Consider the following 27653-nt stretch of genomic DNA (forward strand, 5'->3'; position numbering starts at 1 on the left):
AATCTTTCAGGACACACGCTTAAGAATTCAACGATTTTGTAGCTAGCCTGAAGGATCAGGCTAAAATTACCATGTTTCAAAGTGGGTAATAAAGCCTCAATATTGAATATTTTTTTTATTTATTTTTGTAGCAATCCACATTTGCCGTTTTGTTTTTAATATTTCATTTTTATACAGTATTGAAAACAAAAATAATGTGGTGCATTCACATCTTTCCCAAGGGATTCTTTAAGGTTGATCTCTACAAGGGTAAAACAGTGAAAAGCCTGAAGCTGGAATCCATACATGTTGAAGTTCTCACAGGGAGTAAGAAGAGTAGTGGGCCTGATTTTTAAAATCTACAAGGCTTGATGGATTTTGTTTGTACTTTTTTTGCCATTTACTTTTTAAATTTTTAGTAAAGGGAGGAGTCTGCTTCCCAGCATTTCTTTTAAAAGGAACTTCCCAGTCCATGCGAACAACAGTCCAAAAAAACACCCCTCCATCTCTCCTCATCCACAATGCGCCTCTCCTCCACTTATGCAACATAGGTGTAGACTTTGCGGTCCTCGGGCGTCCGTGCCAAGTATTCTCTCTCTATAAGTCCTTCAATGCGCTTCTTAATGACCACGGGGCTGGGGAGGAACCGGGCCCGCAGCTGCTGGGTTACCTGGGGAGAGAGGAAGTACAACAGCACTATTAGACACTTCACTATCATTTCTCTGGTTCAAAAGATAGGACATTTCAGCACAAACTTCTGAGGAATCATAACATGATTAGTTGGTACTCGTGTTCAACGTTAAAATAATCACCTCGAAGTACTTACTGAAATACTCCAGGATGCAAATTCCACATTCATAATAATGAGCTGAGAAATTAAGTCTAATAATCAACCAAATTGCCTCAACTCCAGATTTTAATAAAAAACGTGGCTCTTCCACACCTGGCTCAAGAGTCAAGAGAAGTAAAGCTAAAGACAGTTCTCTGCGGGCGGTTTCCCCAGAACAGATTAGGCTTAATCCAGGACTAAACATTTAATGTATATTCTCCATTGAGCTAGTTTTTTAGCCCAGGAAGTTAAGACCACACCCACCTTTGCTACCAAAATGTTAAGACCTTTGTTCTTAGTTTAACATTTGTGTTGCTGATCATGTCTATTAGTGTTCTGTATTTTGTCATGTTCTATGTTTTGTGAGGACCCCAGGAAGAATAGCTGCTGCTTTTTCAGCTAATGTGGATCAAAATAAAAATCACCACGCCCACCTCTGATACCAGGACCTAAAGGCCACACCCACCTCTGCTACCAGGACGTTATGCTGCATCTTCTTCCTGGACTTCATGATGCGGACGATGGCTGCTTCAATTTCGTGCTTCCTGTCGTCATCTACCTTCTGCCGCGTCTCTTTTCTCTCAGGGTCAGACTCCCCCTGCTTAGCAGCGACTGGAGGGAGGGAAATAAATGTTCAGTACAGGTCATCAGGGCAAAGTCAAAGGTCAACATGCCCAGAGGTTAAATGAGGAATAGCTAAGAAGTTGACCCTAAAACTGTGGCCACAAAAGCCTTTAGCTCCCCAAACCAGAGTGGGAGACCAATGTGATACAGCCGGGTAGTTTTCAGTTTCATCAATTAAATCTCATTAGAATAACAGACAGAATATAGATCAACATCTAAGGCCCATACTACACACCTGTCTGTATTTTGACTCTGTGCAGCTTGGAGGTAAACTGATCGTTGACTGTAAACACGTGGCCGTTCTCGATCTCCTTGGACTTGGGCTCCTTGGTGAGGACGCGCTGGGTGGGCTTCCCACAAGCCAGCGACTGCAGCGCTCGCACCAGCTCCCTCTCCGGGATGTCCGTCTCCTGCTGGATCTCCTACAATGGGGACGGGAGGGAGCAGAAAAGAGAGAGGGGAAGGATGAGAAATAAAAGGGAAGCAGAGTGGAGTAAAACAATATATGGGAGAGGAGGATGAATGGGAGAAGAAATAGAAATCAGATAAATGCAATCTAACACTTCCATGTGATTGAGACTGACAAGCCTATACAAGTGTCTGGCTCTTACCTCAAAGGTGGACTTTTCTCTGTTGTTGAAGAGCATGAGGATGGTCATCTGGAAAGTTGAGACCTGCAGTATGTGTTTCCTGGTGTTCGAGCCTGTCACCTGTGCTCCTCCCACTCCTACCTCCGAACCATCCTCCTGAAGCGGTAGGCAGGTAGAAAGGGAGAGACGAAGAGAAAGTGAGACGGGGTAATAAAAGTTGAGAATTGCCATTGTGCAGTTTAGGAAAGCTAGCCCCTCCATCCATGGGTGGCAGGCAGGGCCCTTTACCTTCTTGATGAGACCGTGAAAGGTGGCATTGAGGTCTGCTGAGCCCATGTGGTGCTGGAGTGTCAACTGTCTGCCGCTGTGTTTGGCCAAGTAGAACCTGAAAGGGGGAGGTAAATAACTGGTTACAAACTATACTTTTCATCAACCAAGGAATTGGTTTATCTAGTAGTTGCATTAAAGAGATGCCTGTAATGCAATTAATTGTATTGTTGTAATTGAAGGTGAAAAACAGCAAAAAGAGAATGAATCCTACCTTCTAAAGACCTCAAAGGCATGTCTGGGGGAGGGGGGGATGGTGCACTTGGGCGTGGCCGACTGCGTGGGCCAATAGCCAGTGGTGAGTACTCTTACTGTGAGGTCGACGCCCCCTAGAGACACCTGTAGGAAACAGCAGACACGGTCACAAAATGAAAACGAAAACCAAGACACAAAAGGAGTCCAGGATTGCATTTATTAAACATAAACAGGAGAAGATCAGACGCCTTTAATATCAATGTCAGTCTCGCTGATGATGTAAAGAGGAATTGTATGCATCATATCTTAAACCTGTGAACTGTGAGGTGTGTTTTTGAGTGATGCCTGTGTACTACCAGGTGTGAGTGTTTAGAAATGTGTACGATCAGGTGTGTGAGGTGAGCGGAGAGGTATAGTAGTGCAACACCGTCTTACCCCCGTGGACTGTAGGTGTTGTCTGAACTCGTCCATGGTGGTGTTGGAGATGCTCATGTCTCTGAACATCCCTTCCAGTTTAGAGGTGAACTGACAGCCACACTCAGTCTACACAGAGAAGAGACAACATACTGGTTCAGGGATGGGATCAGCACAATACGGACAATCAGGTCAAACAGCTACAAGTCCATTTTAACGCTAAGATAGAAGATTTAAGAACATCCTAAATTCCTGATTAATAATAAAAAGTAACAATGTAACTTTTATTATTAATTAAGGGGGGGCTGAACACCGATTCAACGTTTTCTGCTGCTCATTAAGAAAAATTAGATTAGGGTCTTGGGGGTGTGGTTCGATGTGGGTGTGTTAGGTTTGCATAGCGTACCCTGGCGGTTACTGGTGTTTGTCCCTCTTGAGACACCGTAGCAACAACATAGCCACGATCACTTCCTCAAAATAGAATTGATCTAAGATAAATCAAGAAATCTATAATAAATTGACGTTTTTGCAGATGTCTTAGTCAGGCAATTTTACATCTAGCTAAGGTGTTTGGTGCAGAAATTCAAGTAAAAAAAACTAGTCAGTGTACTGAGTATCAGTCTCAACTTCATCATCAGCAAGCTGCCAAACTACCGTAAATAAAAGCACAAGCTACACGCTGTTTGTCAGTGGCCAAAATCACTAGCTATAGCTAGGTTCCATCTCTGGGTTTGTCAATGAAGCTAGCTAATAGTAGCTAGCAGGCACATTGAGCAGGCAGGCCACAGACTAATCAGCTCATCAAGTCACTGGCAAGTGGCGACATGTAGTTCTTCATAACTTTCTCACTATCTATTACCAGAGTGTCTGTCTGGCAGTGGTTCATAGTGAATCATGTTGTGGTACAAAAGATGCTCACGAATGGGTTTAGAATGTTGGAATATGTGCACATCGTCTCAATTCAAATTCCCAAAACAGTGGCTGATCCTTAGTTACACAAATCTAACAAACTCAGTTTTTGAATATGCTGACTTTATGACCAGAATGATCCTACTTACCCTTCTTAGTCAATTTTGGCACTGGAATAAATGTTTGACTAATATTGATGCCACATACGCCAGTTTCAACCAGAGAAGTTGGTCATTCAGTTTCTCTTTAAAATCTAATTCATGAATACAAAATTCATTGGATAAAAAATGTCAATGTAATTGACAGCGGACTTGACTCGCCCTCTCCTCACCTTCAGCTTAGAGATCATGTTCTTCTCAGAGTCGTCAGAGACACTCTTGTTGGTGAGCAGCCTCCGGGCCAGGTGCTGTTTGTAGTACCTCTCAAACACATCCTTCTCCTGCATGAACCGGAAAAGCACCATGGCCTTGTCCAGGATGGACTCCACTTCCTGCTCTGTCAGCTGGAGATCATACCAAAAGACAGAGAGGGTTGGGATATGTGCTTGAATAGTTTGAAAATGGCATATTTCTTTTACCTTTTACAGAAAGTACAAAAGCATGTTTTTATGTTATTGATAAAAAAAAGGATGTGGGTTAAGGCAGCAACAGATGCATTTCATGATACCCAAATAGTGCACTGTGTGGTTCTGGCCAGAGCACTGTGTGGTTCTGGCCAGAGCCAGTGCACTGTGTGGTTCTGGCCAGAGCCAGACCACTGTGTGGTTCTGGCCAGAGCCAGTGCACTGTGTGGAGAATTAGGGTACCACATGAGATTATCCCATTGAAGTGTAGTGACATAAAATGTATAAGATTGAACACTACAGTGACGTACCCCTTTGACTCCCTTCTTGAGCTTGTCGTCGATGAAGAGGGAGAGGTATTCGGGGGAGCGGGAGTTTAGGTTGAGGAAGTACTCAAAGTCTCCGGCGATGGTCTGCTTGAAGAGCCGGTCGTTGTTGAACGACTCCAGGAGGAAGCGGTCGAACCGCGTCTTCAGGTCCAACAGGCCCTATAGGAGGGGGAATCAAATCCAACTTTATTTAAAAGATAAATCACAGCACACTAACATAAACACAGATACTATTAGAGTCAGTGGTTTATGTGTCAACTCTTGGGGATGCCATAAAAGAGTGGTCTGGAACATTAGCTTCAATGCTTATGGGGGTAGTTACTCATTATTTTAAACGCTTTAGATTTTAGACATTTAGTCCTGACTTTTTCCTGATCAGGAAATACTCAGTACCCTGATTTGTTCTGGGTATGTTTTGAATTTGACAATCTTTGATTTTTGAGATTAGGCCCAGTGTACCTGGATGTAGTCGACAGGGTTCTTGCCCTCTCCCTCCTCCGACACCAGAGCCTTGCCCTGCTCCCTCAGGTAGGAGCTCATACACTCACACATTGTCTTCAGGCCGTTAGGCACACGGCTAAACAGCTTGTACATGCAGCCCAGGTCTTGAGAAGTGGAGAGAGCGAGGGAAAGGAAGAAAGAATAGATGGGTTATGAAGGAACTTCATAAATATACAGATCTACACTCAAAATTGCAATGATACATTGTTTAAGCACTGTCAAATAGTCTGTCTGTCTAACTCGGTGTCTGGCTTTGCCACGGTTACAGCGTTCATTTGTCAGGTGAGCATGCAGAGCTCAAGAGATGCATTTGAAACTAATTAAACTAAACCTGTAAATGCCCGAGTGAGTGAGAATTTATTCATCTCCAACTGATTTATTAAGAGTGTTTGAGAGAGTCAACGCATGCCAGATCATGTTCAACATTAAACACTATCTTTTTAAATATGCTGGAAACCAGACAGGTTGATAGTGTTTTAAGACTGGCAACAGCAACAAACCCACTACACTGAATGAGAAGGTGTCCAAACTTAACTGGTACTGAATATTATTTTTTTTTTTGCTGAAACATTGAATTTGGCATTGGTGCCATTAGCCCATAGACATGCATTGAATAACAGATTCACTACATGGAACAATCAAATTAAAACATCAAAAGACAGTTTATTCAGGCCTCCCGGGTGGCGCAGTGGTTAAGGGCGCTGTACTGCAGCACCAGCTGTGCCATCAGAGACACTGGATTCGCGCCCAGGCTCTGTCGTAACCGGCCGTGGAGCGACGCACAATTGGCCTAGCGTTGTCCGGGTTAGGGAGGGCCTGGCCGGTAGGGATGTCCTTGTCTCATCGCGCACCAGCGACTCCTGTGGCGGGCCGGGCACAGTGCGCGCTAACCAAGGTTGCCAGGTGCATGGTGTTTCCTCCGACACATTGGTGTGGCTGGCTTCCGGGTTGGATGCGCGCTGTGTTAAGAAGCAGTGCGGCTTGGTTAGGTTGTGTATCGGAGGACGCATGACTTTCAACCTTAGTCTCTCCCGAGCCCGTACGGGAGTTGTAGCGATGAGACAAAACAATTAGATACCACGAAATTGGGGAGAAAAAGGGGTAAAAAAAAATATTTAAAAAAGAGTTTGTTCTGACGTGTCGGTCCTATATCTGAGACAAGAAAGATCAGGAAACAATGATTTATGTATTTATACCTTATTTTAGGCAATAAACTATCGCCATATATACTTCCATTAATTACTGGGGATCTTCAGACAAGCCTTGTGAGAAGACAGATTTTTTAGGATCTGATTCATGGTCTGACAAATACCGCTCTAGCTCTGCTAGTATTAGGTTAATTAGATTTCCAGGGCAGTGAAAATGTTTTAAGGTCATAAAAAAAGAGTGTTACATTTAGCCCCATTCTCCCCTATGCACTCAGAGAATTGCAGAGCCGTAACGTTTAAAAATAGTGCAGATTCCCCTCTTTTTATCAAATGCCATTAAAACTGCAGTTTTCCCACAACGTCAGAACGCATGTTTCCCTCCCTATGGCGCTCGCAACTTGAATGCGCCTTGAAGAATATTTCTCATATAAAACAAACAAGCCGACCAGGTAAATAGATTAACTATTCTACTATGGGGGTTCCAGTTTAGGAGCGATTTAGACTGATCTAATGAACCATTGCATTTATGTTCAAAAAGTTGTATCAAGTCTGCCCAAATGTGCCTAATTGGTTTATTGATACATTTTCAAATTCATAACAGTGCACTCTCCTCAAACAACAGCATGGTATTATTTCACTGTAATAGCTACTGTAAATTGGACAGTGCAGTTAGCTTAAATTCGTGTTAATCTCTTTCTGCCCATATCAGATATGTCTATGTCCTGAGAAATTCTCACGCTAATCACATTAGCACACGTTAGCTCAACCGTCCCGTGGGGGGTGGGGGGTAAACTTGAATAGATAAACTATTCTACTCATTACTTGTTTTGTTTGCAGATGTTGTAAATGTTGACTTTTCTAGCATCTTCTTTTCTAGTCTCTCTTTCACACACACACGCTAGGCGCTAAGGCTAGATATCATTTTTAAATATAGTTTAGGCTTACATTAGGCCTAGACCCATTGCCTAGACCTACTGTCAAGCTAACCGTTTTTTAGATAGCTATATAACATAACTGAGCATTGTTGTTGGTTTTCAAACCAATAATTAGCGACCCGGGATTAGTTTAAAACGGCCCGAGACGTGTTTTGTGAAATTAAATCAAATCAGAGCGAAATCAGGAATAGTATGATTCATATATATTTTCTTCCGGTTTGAAACGTTTTCTTTGCTGTGAAGCTGCAAGCATGCCTGTCACGAAGCTGTGCTCCATGTTCCTCTCGGTCACTCAGAGGCTGCGTGACAGCAAATTTGCAATTAAAGCCTACGCAGACTGCCTGTGCTCTTGTTTATACCAGGCGATGACTTTGCACGCTCTGCGCACTGCTCCAATATATAACATTTACAAATATAACATCAGGGTCTGCATCCCCGCTCGCCAATTCGGCTGAATTATATATATTTTTAAACTGATGGAGGAATAGATGCGCAGGAAGAGCAGACAGAGAAGCAGGTGAGTGATGGTTGGAAGGGGATGCAGCTGGTGGATTACAGCTGCTACAAGTGAGATGCGCATGAAAGGGAAGTGTTGGTATCATGACGTTTTGGTACCGTGATACCGTGCAACACCATTGGATAACATGCCTGACTCAATCTTATTAAGATAACCCTCAGCCCAGGGTCCATATTCACAAAGTCTCAGAGTATGAATGCTGATATAGGATAACTTTTCCCTTTCAGATCATAATGAATAAGATAATATGGACAGGAGAAACTGATCCTAGATCAGAAGTCCTCCATTGAGACGCTTTTTGAAAATGCGCCCAGGTCTCCAGAAATAATTCAACACACATAGTTCTCATTAGTCAGGATTATAACGCAATTCAGTCTTCATCTGATGCCTGTAAAACAAGCATGTCTTCCTTGTTTACCTTCGGTCTTGCCGTTCTTGAGCATGTGGACAAGGCCAGAGTTCTCCATCTCCACGATGGTCTTCATGTGTTTGGAGATGAGCTCCCGTTCCACCACCTTGACAATGGGCTCCTCTGTGGACTTGTCCAGGCAGTGCAGCACCCGCTCTATCTCCTCGTTGATCCTGGCCTCCACCTTCTTGATGTACACACTGGCACTGTTCTCCGCTAGGAACTTCTGGCTCTCCATCTAAAGAGGGGATAGATTAGCAGAGCATGTTTGAGGATCATGATGTTGGGGTTATTCAGCCACTCTTGGTGGACAGAAAGGAAGATGATAGAAGGTATGTGATCAGGGCAGGAAAATCTGATTTTTCTAGGGAATAGGGCAGTTCCCATATAAAATGGCAGATAAATGTCAGAAATGCAGGAAATCACATCCACGGCTATCAAAATGACTAAGCCCGCAAAGAATGTAGTCAGTGTGAAAAGGATGCATCATTAGGCCATCAAGATTTGCATGACCACAAACAAAGATATGTCACACCTACATGTTGGAAAATCACTATTTTGGGTTAGGATAGTGCGAAGTGTCACTGACTTAATGAATCTTAATGTTTTGTAAATAGCTTGGTTAAGTTTTTGTTTTGTTTTGGCATCCATGACAACATCAAACAATCTCAGCAGATTTGTCCAATCACAATGACAAAATAACAACTCAACTTTTTTTATTTTTTAAGTGTTGCCCAACCTACCTGGAAGAATTCTGCAGACATTTCTAAGAAGGGGGCCTCAAAGTCTTCCTCGTACACAGTCCTGCCCTCCAGGCCGAGAATCATCAGCATCTGACAGGCGTTCCTGATCGCTCCCCTGTACACACACACACACATTTTTATTTTTAAAGCGATAACGCTTGACTCAACTACATGAGCAAAAACCATCTGTATAGCACTTTGTGACATAAATACATTTAATTTGATATGGATTGAGTTTTATGATTTCTTACACAACCACATAGATTCTTCAAAAGAGATCACAACTACAGAGTAAAAACCATATGCCAGAGTGTTCATGGTGGGTTTTCATGTATTAGGCTCAGCTGCGTATCTCCCAAGTTGAGAGCATACAAACAAGGTCAGTGCTCTATGAATAGGTTATGCTACTGCCCTTATGATAGGCTTACATATAAAACAGTCAAAGATAAATATGGAGCCGTGTTAGAGCTTAAACCTTACATCACACAGCCAGCCATTGTCACCCAGCACATGACCTTCATACACCAGCCTCACCAAATAGCCACTACCTGATAAACAGTGACAGGACTCTGAGTAGGATCAGCCCCCCCCCCCCCCCCCAACATACTCATCGTGATCTGTAAGGAAAAACTGGTACTCTGACAATTTGTGAATAGAGGGCCAGATCTTTTTGTTAGACCCTGGAAGAGTCCGTACCTATCCACCACCTCTCCCTTCCTCTCGCGTGCGATCATGTCCAGCAGCGTCTGGCGGAGGTGGTCTCGGATGCAGCCGTAGCGCACCACCTGGTCTCTGAAGATGATCAGGCCCAGGTTGTACACATTCTCCACGTTGTTCTGCTGCACGTACACCCGGTCCTGGAGTAGAACACGGAGATAAGTTAGAATGGAACACATTTGACTATTTCATTGTCCTCCAAGGAGAAAGTTATTTGCAGTTAGCCAGAGCTTACTTTACGCAAATTAAAAGTTCAGGCAGGGGGAAGAGATGAAGGAATCAGAAGAATCTCTTGTTTTCTGCTTTGAAAAGCCATATATGATACTGGATAGGCAGGTCAGTTTGGTCACACTAACCAATGCAAATCTATACTCTGCCTGTAATACATGAGAGAAATAGAAGAAATATGCCTGAAACCTCAGTTCTGAGTGAGAGGAAGAGAAACAAAAGAATCCCCTTAGAGAACTCTGCACTCTCAAATGCACCTCCAAGGAGCATGCGCTCTCACAGTAAACACACACCCTCACACAACCACTCACAAGGCCTTACTGCTACAGTAAATCAAGCAGAGTTCTCAAAATGGATAGATAAAACAATAGTAGCTCTTTGTTCTGCCCAGTGCAAAGAGCTACTAGAAGGCTGAGCCTGGCCGGTGCCTGGCCACCGACCCGCCATGAGATGTAGAGGTGAGGGGAGTCTGCCAGGGTCATGCCATCATAAGAGGAAACTATTATTTACACTTCAAGGAAATACTCTAGACAGCTTTCTAGAAAATCAATAGTACTGATTAGGCCTATCTGAGGTTTTTAACATCTTCAGAATCATTCAGGACTAGAATTCAGGAATTCTGCAGATTCATTCAAATCATGCATATTTTCCAGCATGTCCCCGCTATACAGACCAGGGGTTTCCTTCTTGGCAGGGTTGCTAGGGCACTCCAATTCAGTCTCACAACAAAATGGTCGATCCTTCATGGTGAAATAACCATACGATAAGACAGAAAGCAGGCCACCTACCATGTACATGAGGATGTCTCGGATCATGACCATTGCCGTCTGGTGATCATTCCAAGCTTGATTTAATGTCTGCAGGAAGTTATTGTTTAATGAGTTGAGGACATCTTCTCTTACCTGTGGAAAGACATAAGTATTGATAACGACAGAAGCTATATCTTTGCTGAGACTATGTTGAAGTTGCCCATAGACAATGATCTAAAGTCTGTTTAATTCACTTCCCCACCAGATGCCTTTCATGAAGATCTTCAATTGTGTGATCTTTCTCATACATTTTCGCACTTGAAAACCATTCAAAAATAATGAGAAAACTTGATAAGCTACAAGGTGGTCACTTTCATAATACACTTTCATAGCGTATTATGGGAAATGCTTTTCGATAAGATAAATACAGTAGTGCATTGTGGGAAGTGTAGTAATTTACTTTGTTGACGAGGTGCTCGGTGACGACCTCACGCAGGCCTGTGTAGAGCTTCTCGCCGTGTTTGTGCAGCACCATTGTGTAGGCGTTCCTGTAGAGCTCCTCGAAGCTCAGCCCGCTGTTGTTCTTCCTCTGGATCTCCTGGATGGCGTTCTTCAGAAGGTCCCAGATGTTGTTGACATACTTCTCATCCATTGTCATCTAGGGGAAAGATGGCAGTAGGACACAATTGCGAAGAGAAAATTATAACAGAAAAGTTCAACCCTTTTCACGTGTGTCTGTTCATTCTTACAAAGTGTTGTTTCCTTGTGCTGCAAATCTGCACAGATGAGATATTAGTCAATTGTTTCATAAAAAGGTGTTGAAGGCTGTGAATAACAAATCACCCACAAGATGGACCTGCGCTTAAAACTTGACTGATAACAGGGGGGGAAAAAAAACAGCCAATTTTGACTTCACAGTGACTTAATTGTGGCAGTTGGAGCAAACTTTGTCTGAACACATTTAAAACAAACAATGCCATTCGCCTACAATTAGGGATGTCTGTGTTGCTCATTGGTAGAGAAAGTGAAAGAAATTAAAGGTTTATGCAATAGTACATCAAGTGACTAGGCTGATTGTGGTCAACACATTTGTATTAGGCATTTTGTGTTGTGACTGTACAACAGAAGTTAGATACAAATAGCTTGATATAAGCCTAGGCATTTTTTTGTATTGGAAATGATCAATAGCAGAATGTGCACAGCAGGAAGTTAAATGTCTGCATTAGCCTACATGAAAATGATAATAAGCGATGACATTATTAATACAGAAATGGTCCATCACTACACCAAAGCAGTGGAGTTGTTATGCTAGCCTGCCCATATAAAAACACATTAATTCAGGAGAGAATGTGTTCGGGAAAAGTCATGTCATTTAATAGTTAGGTTGGTGCAGAAGATCTCCAGCCACAACCATACACCTAGAGGCTAGCGCTGGAGGTTGTAACTTTGACTTCATTGTTGGTCTACCAAGAGATGGCTTTCCAACTCACACTGACACATGAGGAGTAATGTGGGGCAAAAAAAATGGAGATCAAAGTTTAAAAAGAGAGAGATATTCCATCAAGTCTCTCCTCCACACTGTGTGCCTCCCCTTCAAAAAGTAACTATTATTTGGGGGCAAACAACTGAACAGGATGATCCAACAAGTGCCAAGGGGAAAAACTGCCTAAATAGTACAACAGTTTTTCACAGCAGCTTCTCCCTACTTCTAAACTAGGCCTAATCCTCAGTTATTATTCTCAGTGGGGCTGTGGCAGGTTAGTCTGGCTAAAACCTAACTCTTCAAGTCCTCTGAACTTCAGAGTCTGTAATGGCTCTTTGATGTTGTGGTCGAGTGTGGTCACAGCTCTCCCCGCGCTTTAAGTCATGTGGCTCGCGTTAGCCAGGATAGCTGCAGGTACGCAGCCAGGCAAAAACTGCATATCCCATACCCTGGCTACATGTCCAGGTACACACAGACAGTGTGTGATCACTAAGGTTACAAAATTCCAGGAACTTTCAATAAATTCCCTGGTTTTCTATAAATCCTGGTTGCATTGTTCCGGATTTCCTGCTTATTCCGGGAATCCTCCAACCAGGATTTCCAGAAAACCAAGGAATGTATTGAAAGTTCCCGGAATTTTGCAACCCTGGTGGTCACAGATGCCGCAGTTATTCCTGCAGCATTCAAGCTGTCAGAGTGTAACACTGGGTGTGAAGGAGCGAGATAAAAGACAGAGCAGAATTCAGGGACTGAGATGGAGTACACTTCTGGCTAAGCCCAGGGCCCTGACTGCAATGTCATTCCTTCACATATGCTGCCAAATTCTGGCATCCAACAATGTGAGGCTCCTCTCAACAACATAAAGACTACTACAGCATATAGCTCTCCATGTTTACCTTTTTCTGCAACATAGCAGGCCTATTTTTAAATATCTATAAAATAGTCACCTCAAAAAAAAACACCTAATAAACTTTGACAAATGGGCAAAGGAAAAATACTATTTGATCACCAAATAAAAGTACTCAGTAAGAGAACCAAACTCCACTCCGTAAGCAACGTTGTACAATGCGTGTCTTGATCAACAGAAGCTGTTGACAAAAAATAACCAAACCACTAAGTAATGTTAGCTAACATTAGTAGTTAGCTGTGCTCCTCGATTAGCTAACGTTAATAACCGTTTCAAAGTAGGCCAAGATAAAGAACTGGTTCTGACAGACAGCTAGCTAGCAAGTAAAATACTTTACATTTCTGTTGCTGACTAAACTCAATGATTTCCGATGGAGTTGAGTGGTGATTAGTATGCGCGGACAGCAGCTGCAACGTCATGTTTTTACACTGTATTTTATGTGACGTCGGAGCTCCAGTCCGCCCACACTAGTCACCGCTCAACTCCATCATAAATCGTGGAATTGAGTCGGCTACCTTTTCTGCTGCCTTCAGTCTTTTTCGGCTGGGTAGTTAGCTAGCTGCACAGCTAGGGAACAGTCAAGATTTGCACATGGGTGTCCTAGAAGTCTACATTTTTTTAAAAAGCAATGTACATGTCTAAAGATTACTTTTCAGTATTGCCGGATCCGGAGTGTTCTCACTAGTTAGAAAAACCTAATATTGTGGCGCTGCCCCTTTTTATGACGCTGCTAGCAGCCACGAGTGAGTGCTAGCTAGCCAAGCACCACAACACAAGCATACTATACAACTACTACTGGTGAGTGGAGTTACAAACAGACTATACTAAACAAGTTAAATGTCTTACCTGTGATTAAAATGTTTTCCCACACACACACAGCTACGTGTAGCCTACTTATACACCGATTTACGTCATTTCCCATTTCGAAAGCTTGAAGCCACAGGACTCTTCTCGCAGGCTCCATGTCCCTATGTTGGAGCATTGTGAACCATAGGTCTTGATTTTTGACCTGGTTATATGTACATTGAACAACAGCAGCTTTTCTGCATGTTTTGTTATTTTGTATTTTTTTTAAACTACAACTCAGTTGGCTCTTTTACACTGGGGGTCAATGGGAAATAATGTGTTTTCCCCAATTTGTGGGCGTGGTCGAGGGAATTCCTTATTGTGTGAGGAAGAGGAGAAGACTTACTCCGCCCAAAACAAGACCACAGTGAGGAATATTTGTATGGAGGTCAATGCAAGTGTCAAATTTGTCTTGTAATGGTTAGGTTGCTACGAATGCACTGACACGGGATTTCAGCAAATTTGGAAAACGCTACTTTATATTGGTGGGTCCACTGTCAATATAATAGATAATAGATATAATAGATCTGGCTCTGTTCAAGGCAACTCGGAAATGTTCGACTTATAAAATCGTTGTAGAAAGATGAGGCCCGAGTTTCACTCTTGGATAGTACGTTAACTTTAACTCGGAGTTCCGAGTTTCCAACTTGTCATGAATGCACCATATCTATCATCGCAAACTGGCTAACTATCTTAACAACTAACGTTAGCTCAGGCTGAATGATAATCAAAACAACCTTCGCTAGCTACATTTTAAGTGACATTTCTCGAGTTAGCTAGTTACTAAGACTGGCGAACTTGGTAGGCTAGCTAGCTATGTAGCCAAGTTATGTATGGTTAACCTGGCAACTTGTTTGCTAGGTACCGTTAGATAGTTGACATACTGTAGGTTAGTTAGCCAGCTAGCCATGTAGGTAGCCAGTTAGCTATGTTAATCGAAGAACTAGTTAAGTTAGCTAGCTGGCTGACAGGTCTGTCAGCATCACTGCACGTTAACGTAAACTAGTAGCTAGTTAGTGGATATTTTCCAGTTTGCACAAATAGCTAACATAACTCGATCGACTCAATGCTTATCAGGCTAGCTAGCAAGCCAACGGGCGATTATTAATCAACGAAATAGTACGTTTAGCTAGTTGTTAGCTGACAGTGAAACGCATTTGCTCAGTTAGTCTGGCCTATCTATAGCATCAAACAGCTAGCAAGTGACAACCCCGGTAGTCGCGTCTCAGCGTACCCGGCCAATAACGTTACTTACAGGAAAGGCTCTTATCCTCATCTTGGTGTCTTTCTTGACGCCGCCTTTGAGGTTGGACATGATTAGTTAGTGCGTCCGTCGTCTCTAAGTTAACATGAAATACTATTTTAGGCTGCAACAGGGAGGCCTTCAAATGCAAAGTGGTAAAGATCTCCCTCGACCTTCCCCTTGGGTTTGGGTCCGTCTCTCTGCGCTGTTGTTGTCACACTTCTCTCAAAATTTGCCTAGCTTCTCTTGCAGTGATGGCGGACAACAATCTTCTACTGCGCAGTGTTAACGGCGCACCGAAATCACGCGAGATTAACTGTCGAAAAATAAAGTCACAAAAAGATACAGAACGTTCATCCTCCTCATTCAGCAAGTTTGAACTATGTCCAATTTATGAACTATGTCCAATTATAAACTGGGTGGGTTGAGCCCTGAATGCTGATTGGCTGACAGACATGATATATCAGACCATATACCATGGGTATGACAAAACATGTATTTTTACTGCTCTAATTATGTTGGTAAGTACTTTATAATAGCAATATAATAGGCACCTCGTGGGTTTGTGATATATGGCCAATATCAGTGTTGTAAAAATACATGTTTTGGGGTATCTGTTCTTTACTATTTTTATTATTGACAACTTTTACTTTTACTCCACTACTTTCCTGAAGAAAATCATGTACTTTTAACATTTTCCCTGACACCCAAAAGTATTCGTTGCATTTCAAATGCTTAGCAGGACAGGAAAAGTATCCTTAGTCACACACATCAAGAGAACATCCCCGGTCATCCATTCTGCCTCTTGGCAGACTCAATAAACACAAATGCTTTGTTTGTAAATGTTGTCTGAGTGTGAGGGGTGGGGGGAGGGGGGGGGGGGGGGGGTGAAAGGAAATAAAGAAAATTGTGCCATCTGATTTGCTTAATATAAGGAATGTGAAATGATTATACTTTTACTTTTGATACTTGAGTATATCTTAGCAATTGCATTTACTTTTGATACTTAAGCATATTTAAAACCAAACACTTTTAGACTTTTACTCAAGTAGTATTTTACTAGGTGACTTTCACTTTTCCTTGAGTAATTTTCTATTAAGGTATCTTTACTTTTACTCAAGTATGACAATTAGGTACTTTTCCACCACTGGCCAATATACCACGGCTAAGGGCCGTGTCCAGACACTTCGCGTTGCATCATTCATAAGAACAGCCCTTATCCGTGGTATATTGGCCATATATCACACCCCCTTGGGCCTTTTTGCTTAATTATAATAGGTTCTCACTGTAAAATATCAGATTTAACTAGTATTGACAATTTATGTTTAAATACAGTCTATGAAATTCATATCCTATTGCATTTCAGCAAATAGTCAAAATTGGAGGTGTCATTGATTGGTTTAATATGACAAAAATGTGCACATTTAAAAATATAGCATTCTTCGCACTCACTTGCTACTTAACTACAATCCCTTATTGAGTAGTCAGTGCCCATGCACTGTCTACTATGATGAGATGGCCAATAGGCTACTGTCTCAATCACATAACCAATCTACTATTTTGTTGCATTTAAGTAGGCTACCAGTGTGCATGTACCATGCATATGCCTACATACAAGACACTGTGCTAATGTAAACTGAGGGGTATTGTGATATTCTTAGAGCTAATAGTATGACAGTGTAGGATCTGTAGTTTCTGTCCATGTTTCCCATGGGACCCTAAACCAGGATTGGGGAGTAACTGATTACATGTAATCCAACTACAAAAAACCTAACTATAATCAGTTACTTACCAGCTAAAATATTTTGCTTAGAGAAAGGCACAATCTGTTTCTGTAGAAAGCCAACTTTAAATCTTAGCTTCTTAACCAGCTCATCTAGATGTTTTTTAAACATAAAATCCATATCAATCCAAATGTTGTTGTCATGTGGTGTTGCTACCATGCTGTATGTTCATGTGTTGCTGCCATGTTGTTGTCATGTGGTGTTGCTACCATGCTGTATGTTCATGTGTTGCTGCCATGTTGCTGCCATGTTGCTACCATGCTGTATGTCCATGTGTTGCTGCCATGTTGTTGTCATGTGGTGTTGCTACCATGCTGTATGTTCATGTGTTGCTGCCATGTTGTTGTCATGTGGTGTTGCTACCATGCTGTATGTTCATGTGTTGCTGCCATGTTGCTACCATGCTGTATGTTCATGTGTTGCTGCCATGTTGTTGTCATGTGGTGTTGCTACCATGCTGTATTTTCATGTATTGCTACCATGCTGTATGTTCATGTGTTGCTGCCATGTTGTTGTCATGTGGTGTTGCTACCATGCTGCATGTTCATGTGTTGCTGCCATGTTGTGTTGCTACCATGCTGTATGTTCATGTGTTGCTGCCATGTTGTTGTCATGTGGTGTTGCTACCATGCTGTATGTTCATGTGTTGCTGTCTTAGGTCTCTCTTTATGTAGTATTGTGGTGTCTCTCGTTGTGATGTGTGTTAGGTCCTATATATATTTTATCCGAGCCCTCTCCCCGCCGTTGCCCTTTTGCAGGCCGTTATTGTAAATAAGCATTTGTTCTTAACTGACTTGCCTAGTTAAATAAAGGTTAAAATAAATAAAAATGTATATGCAGGAAAATGTTTGATTGGAGAACCATCTCATGAGTGAAAATGTAGTTCATCTGAAATATTCTTCAGAGAGTTTGAAAAAACACCATGTACATAATTTGGTTTTGCCTGTATTAAGCACAAGTTTTAAATCAGCAAGGTGTAACAGCTGTTGGAAGGAGAGAACCAATGGTAAGTGTTCATATTTATTTATTGAACACTAAATACAAAAATAACAAGAGAATAAATGAAACCGTTTAAACAGTTTAAAAGGTGCAAACACTGATACAGAAAACAACTACCCACAAACCCATGTGGGCAAGAGCTACCTAAGTATGGTTCTCAATCAGAGACAACGATAGACAGCTGCCTCTGATTGAGAACCACACCCGGCCAAACACATAGAAATAGAAAAACATAGAATGCCCACCCCAACTCACGCCCTGACCAAACCAAAATAGAGACATAAAAAGGATCTCTCAGGTCAGGGCATGACACAAGGGATTCCTGCATAGCTATAAAATCTGACTGTAGTTTTGATACAGCCAGATCAACAGTCGGGGCAATAGCATACATAATAGTATCATCCGCATATAGATTAAAATGACAATTTTTAACAGATTGACCAATGGTGTTTATATAAATAGTGAAGAGAATAGGTACCAAAACCGACCCCTGTGGTACACATTTATGTACTTCAAGAAATTCTGATCTCACCTGAAAAAAGGGTTGTTTTTACAGTACCAGTCAAACGTTTTAGAACACCTACTCATTCAAGGGTTTTTCTTAATTTTCACTATTTTCTACATTGTAGAATAATAGTGAAGACATAAACTATGAAATAACACATATGGAATCATGTAGTAACCAAAAAAAGTGTTAAACAAATCAAAATATATTGTATATTTTAGATTTTTCAAAGTAGCCACCCTTTGCCTTGACAGCTTTGCACACTCTTGGCATTCTCTCAACCAGCTTCATGAGGTAGTCACCTGGAATGCATTTCAGTCAACAGATGTGCCTTCTTAAGCTGAGACCTTGACACTGAGATATCTTTTGTTCTCAAAACAAGGTCTGGGCGTACTGCCAAATTGCAGCTACTGATAGTGATGATTCGTTCAGTCAGCGACTCGCATGAACATAGAAATTGGTTTATAGAACAGCACATGAATAGAACACAGAAATTAGTTTTAAGAAAAGCAAATGTATGACATTTCCATCACAAGATTTTACAACTTATTATTTTCTTACAATTTAAATGTGGTGACCACATTATTTGACCAACTCAGGCTACATCTGTTTTTAAGAGTTTTAGCTTTTAAACTTGTTATACCTGCTAGCCTATCTGAGTGGCTTCTTACGGATGAGGGACGGGATGAACAAAACAACAAAAGAAATGTCACATTTCACATTATGCTGTCCACCGTGCCTCCGTCAGAGCGTTATTCCAACTCTCTATCTGCACCCTGGTCACATTAAAATGCCCTGGCCCTGGGTGATGATGGACCAAGGACTGGAAGATGGAATATCTTCTCACAGTCATGACGCTGCTCTCTGAATAAGACAATAGACAGTTACTCAAACACTAACTGTCCCATGCAGGGGCAGACTGGCAGATGGGCTGGTCCATTTTTTTTCTCAGTGGGCATGTCTAACTTGTTTTTTTTTAAATGTTGCACAAAATTATCATGGGGGCCTCAAGGAAAACAATGGGTCAGTGTGTTAGAAATGCCAGGGCCAATTTCAGGTTGATGCCATGCCCCTGATGCCATGTTCTCTTCACATCAGGCCACAATCAAAAGAAATGGCGAGAATAGGAAAATGTAAAGCATTGAGTCACTTTCGTATTCAACCACTAATGTAGGGGTGGGTAGCATTCTTTCGTAACTTGTTTCCAACTCCTCAGCCTCAAGTTCTCAAACTCCAATTTTCTGATTTCCCACAGCCTTTCTCTGATCACATTCATGAGCCTCTGTTCGCTCTCCATGTTGCTGAAACGACAAACGTATGTCTGCGTGGAAAGTAGTGCCATTGGGATAGAATATCTAATCGCTAGCCACTTGCCTAACCTGACCTGGTAAATAGATACCATGATTTCCTCAACTTTTTTCCCCCTACATACATACAGTTGAAATCAGAAGTTTACATCCACCTTAGCCAAATACATTTAAACTCAGTTTTTCACAATTCCTGAAGTAAAGTAAAGTAAAAATTCCCGGTCTTACGTCAGTTAGGATCACCACTTTATTTTAAGAATGTGAAATGTAAGAATAATAGTAGAAAGAATAATTTATTTCAGCTTTTATTTCTTTCATCACATTCCCAGTTGGTCAGAAGTTCACTTGCACTCAATTAGAATTTGGTAGCATTGCCTTTAAATTGTTTAACTTGGGTCAAACGTTTTGGGTAGCCTTCCACAAGCTTCCCACAATAACTTGGGTGAATTTTGGCCCATTCCTCCTGACAGAGCAGTTGTAACTGAATCAGTTTTGTAGGCCTCCATGCTCGCACACACTTTTTCAGTTCTGCCCACAAATTTTCAATAGGATTGAGGTCAGGGCTTTGTGATGGCAACTCCAATACCTTGACTTTGTTGTCCTTAAGCCATTTTTCCACAACTTTGGAAGTATGCTTTGGGTCATTGTCCATTTGGAAGACCCATTTGCGACCAAGCTTTAATTTCCTGACTGATGTCTTGAGATGTTGCTTCAATATATCCACATAGTTTTCCCCCCTCATGATGCCATCTATTTTATGAAGTGCACCAGTCCTTTCTGCAGAAAAGCACCACAACATGATGCTGCCATCCCCGTGCTTCACGGTTGGGAAGGTGTTCTTTGGCTTGCAAGCCTCCCCCTTTTTCCTCCAAACATAACGATGGCATTATGGCCAAACAGTTCTAATTTTATTTCATCAGACCAGAGGACATTTCTCAAAAAAGTACGATCTTTGTTCCCATGTGCAGTTGTAAACAGTAGTCTGGCGTTTTTTATGGTGGTTTTGGAGCAGTGGCTTCTTCCTTGCATAGCCTTTCAGGTTATGTCAATATAGGACTCGTTTTACTGTGGATATAGATACTTTTGTACCTATTTCTTCCAGCATCTTCACAAGGTCCTTTGCTGTTGTTCTGGGATTGATTTGCACTTTTCGCACCAACGTACATGAATCTCTAGGAGAGAGGCACTGAGTTTGAAGGTAGGCCTTGAAATACACCCACACCTCTAATTGACTCAAATTATGTCAATTAGCCTGTCAGAAGCTTCTAAAGCCATGACATCATTTTCTGGAATTTTCCAAGCTGTTTAAAGCCACAGTCAACTTAGTGTATGTAAACTTCTGACCCACTGGAATTGTGATACAGTGAATTATAAGTGAAATAATCTGTCTGTAAACAATTGCTGGAAAAAATACTTGTGTCATGACAAAACTATAGTTTGTTAACAAGAAATGTGTGGAGTGGTTGAAAAAGGAGTGTATGTCAACTTCCGACTTCAACTGTATGTACACTATTTCAGTCACATGCCCCCCCCCCCCCCCCCCCCCCCCCAATCTCTGTTATCGATGTAATAGCCGAGCACCTGGTTTGTGATCCATGTGGAGCAAAGTTTTCTTCCTTTCTCCCTTTATTTATAAACAAAACAAAAACGTACCCTGCTATGGCACCATTGTAGTCACAATCGCATGATGTAGGCCTTCTAGGAGAGTGTACTTTTCTTCCCTGAGACCCGATGCCTCCCACCTTCTCTGCTCGAGTTAAAAATGTATCAGTTCTCTCTCTCTCGTCTATTGTCATCTATCATTCATCTGCATCTGCATGGTCTCCATCTGGTCCAATCACTGAAACTAGGCCTATTTTTCAGAATGAGCTAGACCTACTTAGGTGATTCATATAGAAAGTGTGTAGACATTTTTAGACTTTTCTAGACATGTCTTATGTAGGCCTAGAAAGTCTCTGTTATCACCTTTTAAAAACTCTAAAATTAGACCTAGGTCGAACTCCCTCACCCTTCTCTCCCCATTTAGTTTCAAAATTGATGCTTTAGAAGTCAGAAACACATTTTCCAGTTCCCACGCTGTTATCCTTGGGCTATCTTTGTTGTCCTGCAGTCCTGCAGTCACTTAAAGCCCTGCTACACAATAGCTCCAAAAACTCAGGGAAGATGAGCGTGTGTGTGTGTGTGTGTGTGTGTAAGAAAAGGAGAGGGAGAGAGACAGACAGGAAATCAGTTTAACAGTACATTTTTAGACATTATGCTCTATGTATGCAATGTTGCTTGTTGATTCAAGCCTGTTGTTTTGCCAAATAACAAGGTACCGAACTGTCGTATACCAAGAGTAGTTTTTGCCACACACTTTACACCTGTGTATGTGTATGGCAGGGCTTTACACTTTTGGTGCTGCTCTTCTCTATGACTGTGGTCTCTCAGAACCAACCTCAGGACTGCTCAGAGGTATATGACAATAGCTTCATCCACAGTGGAATGTTTACCATCTACCCTGCTGGCCCCACGTCTGCTGTCTATGCCTACTGTGACATGGACACTGACGGAGTGAAATGGACTGTGAGAATGAGAGACAGATGGAGAGAGAGAACAGTGAGAGGAAACAGAGAGAGAGAACAGAGGGGAGAACAAAGTGAAGACTGTGATTTCTGTTTCTTTCCCAGTTCTTCCAGAGACAAATGGATGGGTCTGTGAACTTCTACAGAGACTTGGACCACTACAAGAATGGCTTTGAGCATGCTGCAGGAGACCACTGGCTGGGGTAAGGGCTTTTTATTGATGTGGACTGGGTTGTACTGCACCGGATATGTGTAAGTTATGTTCACCACTGACTGTAAAGTTCTTACTAAATCCATTACTTGTTAGTTTGTAACTAGTGGTTTACTAAATTGGGTTGCCGGTTTGGAGACCCTCCATCACCTGTCCAGGGTAGGAAGACAGAGCTGAGGGTGGACATGGAGGACTTTGAGCAATTTGGGGAGAAGGGCCTTGGTCAGGGAGGTGACCAAGAACCCAATGGTCACTCTGACAGAGCTTCAGAGTTCCTCTGTGGAGATGGTAGAACCTTCTAGAAGGACAACCATCTCTGCAGCACTCCACCAATCACTCCTCAGTAAAAGGCACATGACAGCCTGCTTGGAGTATGCCAAAAGGCACTGGTCTGATGAAACCAAGATTGAACTCTTTGGCCTGAATACCAAGCATCACGTCTGGAGGAAACCAGGCACCACTCATCACCTGGCAAATACCACCCCTACCATGAAGCATGGTGGTGGAAACATCATGCTGTGGGATGTTTTTCAGGGGCAGAGACTAGCCAGTATCGAGGGAAAGATGAAAGGCCAAAGTACAGAGAGATCCTTGATGAAAACCTGCTCCAGAGGGCTCAGGCCCTCAGGCTAGGGTGAAGGTTCACCTTGCAACAGGACAATGACCCTAAGCACACAGGCAAGACAACCTAGGAGTGGCTTCCGGGCCTATCTCTGAATGTTCTTGAGTGGCCCAGCCAGAGCCCAGACTTGAACCCGATCGAACATCTTTGGAGAGACCTGAAAATAGCTGTGCAGTGACACTCCTCATCCAACCTGACAGAGCTTGAGAGGATTTGCAGAGAAGAATATGAGAAACTCCCCAAATACAGGTATGGCAAGCTTGTAGCGTCATACCCAAGAAGACTCGAGGCTGTGATTGCTGCCAAAGATGCTTCAACAAAGTACTGAGTAAAGGCTCTGAATACTTATGTAAATGTGATATTTAATTTTTTTAAAATTTGCAAACATTTCTAAAAACCTGTTTTTGCTTTGTCATTATGGAGTATTGTGTACAGATTGATGAGGAAAAAAATGTCCTCCATTTTAGAATAAGCCTGTAACGTAACAAAATGTGAAAAAGTGAAGGGGTCTGAATACTTTCAGAATGCACTGTATTGTGAATCGTAATAATGTAGATTAACAGGTAAAAACGACCTAAAACTAATATTATGCAAGATGTCAATTCTTCGTGGCTAGCTGGCTAGCTAACAGTACTAGTAGCTAACCAGTTAGCGCTATTGGCTTATTTTGTGCTTGTGATCTATGGTATGTAGGCAGGTAAACATTCAAAAATTAACACAACATGTATTTATTAATGTATCAAGATAAAAAATATTGTAGTCAGGCAATGTATGAGATGTGAATAGGCAACATGTCATTCCAAAGTCGGAGTGTATTTTTCTCGCTTCAGCTCAAATAATGGCCACCGTGATTTCAATACCTTTTGCATCATTTTTTACGTGGTTGCGTCATATTTATTTGCATCCTTTCCGTGGAATCTTGAATTGATGCAAGATTCAAAATATGTGTAAACAGAGTACGCATTCGAGAAGTGCCCTCCGTGCTCTGTTTCGCATACTTTGATTTGGACTCATACGCTGACCCTCCCATGCTCCAATTTGTGTGCTCGGAGCACAGTAGTATTTATTTTGAGAAACACCCTCAGAGTAAGACGCTCCACGTCTTCAACTTTAAGATGGCGGGGCAGGTGACATAGAAATCAGAGCTGCTCACTTTATTGGTGGATTCATGAATGACTCATTTGTAATATATTATGGTATTTTTCACAGCAATAGAAAGCAAAATGGTTGATTGTTTCTGCTTATTCTATTGTGGGTGTTATGTTAAATGCCACATCAGGATTCAAAATGATTCACAGTTCAATTAAATTCACAATCAATCTAAACTCAATTCAACTCAACCCGATTGATGAACAATTAAATTAAATTAAATCCTGAACCCCTTTCACCAGGTGATGCCCTCTCCCACTACAACATCCAGAGGTTTTCCACCTGCGACCGGGACCAGGTCAGCAGCCATGTGAACTGTGCTGAAAGTTACCTGGGAGGCGTCTAGTAGACCAAGCGCTACAGCGCTAACCCCAACTGTGTCTATAGCCAGAATAGTCTGCAAAATTGCAAATTGATCACAACTAAGCCCAAAAAAAGATTGTATTTGAAAAGAACAATAATTTTATACCTTGATTACATTAAGCCACAATCACATAATTATGTCTCTTTTTTTTTGTGCGAATACTTGGGAACAGATTTCGGTAATTAAACAGATTTTTTGCTGAATTCCTTTTTACTAAAAACCTTGGGGGGCCCAAGAAAATCATTCAACGTTCATTGGCCTACATAAGCACATAGGTATGTGTGTACATGTGTGTGTTTAGGAGAGTGTGTGCTATTTGTGGCTGCCTCGCAAATGGCACCCTATTCCCTATTTAGTGCAATACATTTGACCAAGTAGTACACTATATAAAGAATAGGGTGCCATTTAGGATGCAATCTGTGAGTGCATAGTGGCATGTATCAGCACTGTAGCCCATGCTCTGAGTTCCTCCCATTCCACAGAACAGTGGCTCAGCTACTGTTTGCTTGCTGATAATGACAGCAACTGACAGATAGACTAAGTTGACCCAGAGGTCTGAAATGCATCTGTAGATAATGGGCAAATGAGGATCTTAGGTTACGTTAGGGAAATAAATGAATGACAATGCAACATTTAATTTTGGTGACATTGAAAATAAACCTTTACTGTGTCATAGTTGCATATCATATATTGTACGTTTAGCACATTAGTAATATATAATACGAAATGGGTGATGGACAGTCACAAATTAATACATACCATACAAAATGTAACATATCATACTAAATGTAGTATGTCAGATTTACATACAGAATAATACGAAATGCTCTGAGACCAGGTTGAAAGAGCAGGTGTTCTTAATGTTTTGTATACTCCGTGTATATCTATAGACCCTTTCCAGTACACGTCACACTGATGTCAGTGACTCTTGTCGGCAGTAAGAAAGATATCGCCATCTGTGCCCATTCAACATAGCCTAGATGTACTTTTTTGGGTTCTCATACGCTTACAATTATGTTCTCATACGCTTACAATTTTACCTTTTGAAGTTGGACGTTTTTTTTAAAACATTATATTAAGCAGGACATTCATACGAGCCTTAAAATCCAAGTATAATCCAAAAGTAGTGTGAAATACACTCATGTGTGCTACAACACGAGCAACATGTAAATCGAGGCTCTTTTTGCAGACGTTCTAGATGAACCCAACTTGCGCGCATCGCCCCCGTGCGGCAATGTTTGTAAACACAGGAAGGCGTCTATAGAAAATGTAGTCTTTTGTTTTTAAACTGAAGTAACAATATCGACCTGCTGATGTCAGTGTCGTGTCGCGTGCTTTTTTCTGTTGTTGCTGTAGTGTGGGCCGAAACCTGGCAATGTGCTGTAAATTAGCTAATTGAGGAGGAGACAGCAATTCAAAGTCAGGACAGACAGGTACGTGAAAAATGTCAACGTTTGTTTGTTAAAATTTACGATAAACGGTAGATGATCGTTGTGGTGAAGGCAGCACAGTCATACCTGTAGTTTCTTCAGTAATGCTGAAGTGCTGTGAACTGCTGCCGTTGATTTCTGCTGATTTCCAACGTTCACGTTGCACAGCCACTGGTCCCAAAAGCGCTGACATCAAGGAAGGCCAGGGAAACAAACACTGCTTACTACTGTATCCCTGTTTCATAATTTTAGCCAGGTCACTTTTGTCTGTGTGCCAACATCACAACATTGGAGGACTAATTTAATCCCTTACTGGTGTTGACCTTGAAACCATGTATGCTTCACATTGGCTACAGAGAAAATATCAAGGGATATATTCAGGACAACAGAGATGTATTGCCATGTTGCCCACTGTATAATGGCCACTAGTTTACTTTCATATACAAGGGTTGATGCATAGAATGCATACATAGTTCGTATAACTTCAGTAGGCCTCGTACATAAATAGAGTTGAAAACACCTCATATCAGGCACAACAAGAGAAAAGAGTTGCTAAGCCTACTTAGTACATTAGAATAGGTGTGCCATGTCAGTCACAAGAGTATTCAAGTTTCCATTGAGTTTGGATGAGGGAAATCAGAGTTGCCCCAGTGTTTGCAGATCCATTGTCATGTCTTCTATAGCAACGGGTTGGGTCACAGTAACATTACAGAACAAAGTGAAATGCATGGTTGGAGTCCGAGAGACATCACACTGAGGTTCAGAAAGTGGCACCACTTGGAGTGTGAGCTGCCTAATGAAAGTGAGAGGGAAGGCAGCAGACATGTAGGACACATCTGTTTTAACACCTGATAACTGCCAAAGGCATCTCAGTGCACTTGCATCAGTCATCATTCCTCTTTCTGATCACTCTGGATATTACAGTGTGGTTGCCGTAACTATTGGAATATTGACATGGTCACATGGGTGTAATGTTATGGCTGCATCAAGAATGTAATGACCGTAGTAGACCAGGGAACTGAATTCCTGGTATGCCTACTTGAGACCCACAAGGGTTTGCAGGTTTTTGTTCCAGCCTAACAATAATGAAACAGATTGAACTAATCAAGGGCTTGATTGTTAAATAATTAGTTGATTCACCAATGTTAGTGTTGGGCTGGAACAAAAGCCTGAACACACAATGGATCTCCAGGATCAGTAGCGAAGATCACTGCGGCTCAGACTGCAGCCTAAAGAAGGAGTGACTTCTGGAATGTGCTCAGGAAAAACAGTAATCATTGCCAAAACAGATTGAGTGTTGAGATGCCAACGCCCTGAAATGATAAGCAGGGCTTTGGAATCTTTGGAAGGGCGTTATTACACATTAAGAGTCTTCATATACACTTCGCTAACTCTTATCTTTCAGCAGCCACCCAGCATTTTTAGAAAAAGATCTCTCCAACAAACCATGTTGTGATGTGATAGTAATTTTGGCTGTAACTTCTTGCCCCGTCAACAGTGACACTGTAGATAACTGGTGAAAATGTCTAGGGGG

At 41.8% G+C, this 27653-nt stretch overlaps 1 protein-coding gene and 1 long non-coding RNA gene across 2 annotated transcripts; one reads left to right on the top strand and one right to left on the bottom strand.

Annotated features, from left to right (window-relative positions):
- Positions 1 to 100: 100 nt before the first annotated feature.
- Positions 101 to 15559, bottom strand: LOC110508338 (cullin-3). Its single transcript, XM_021588788.2, has 16 exons — positions 15197 to 15559; positions 11166 to 11363; positions 10745 to 10858; positions 9708 to 9868; positions 9012 to 9126; positions 8278 to 8506; positions 5218 to 5363; positions 4741 to 4917; positions 4199 to 4369; positions 2980 to 3087; positions 2564 to 2688; positions 2311 to 2407; positions 2044 to 2178; positions 1668 to 1854; positions 1275 to 1420; positions 101 to 649 (listed from the first exon to the last, which is right to left on the bottom strand). Exons 1-16 carry the CDS (start codon positions 15254 to 15256, stop codon positions 518 to 520), a joined length of 2301 nt encoding a protein of 766 aa, XP_021444463.2. The 5' UTR covers positions 15257 to 15559; the 3' UTR covers positions 101 to 517.
- On the top strand, positions 13517 to 24906 carry LOC118944816. The gene is made up of 3 exons (XR_005040195.1): positions 13517 to 13893; positions 22449 to 22546; positions 24568 to 24906. It is a non-coding gene; the product is annotated as an uncharacterized LOC118944816 (long non-coding RNA).
- Positions 24907 to 27653: the final 2747 nt, after the last annotated feature.

This window comes from Oncorhynchus mykiss, chromosome 28 (genome assembly GCF_013265735.2).
Source record: "Oncorhynchus mykiss isolate Arlee chromosome 28, USDA_OmykA_1.1, whole genome shotgun sequence".
NCBI classification, from domain to species: domain Eukaryota; kingdom Metazoa; phylum Chordata; class Actinopteri; order Salmoniformes; family Salmonidae; genus Oncorhynchus; species Oncorhynchus mykiss.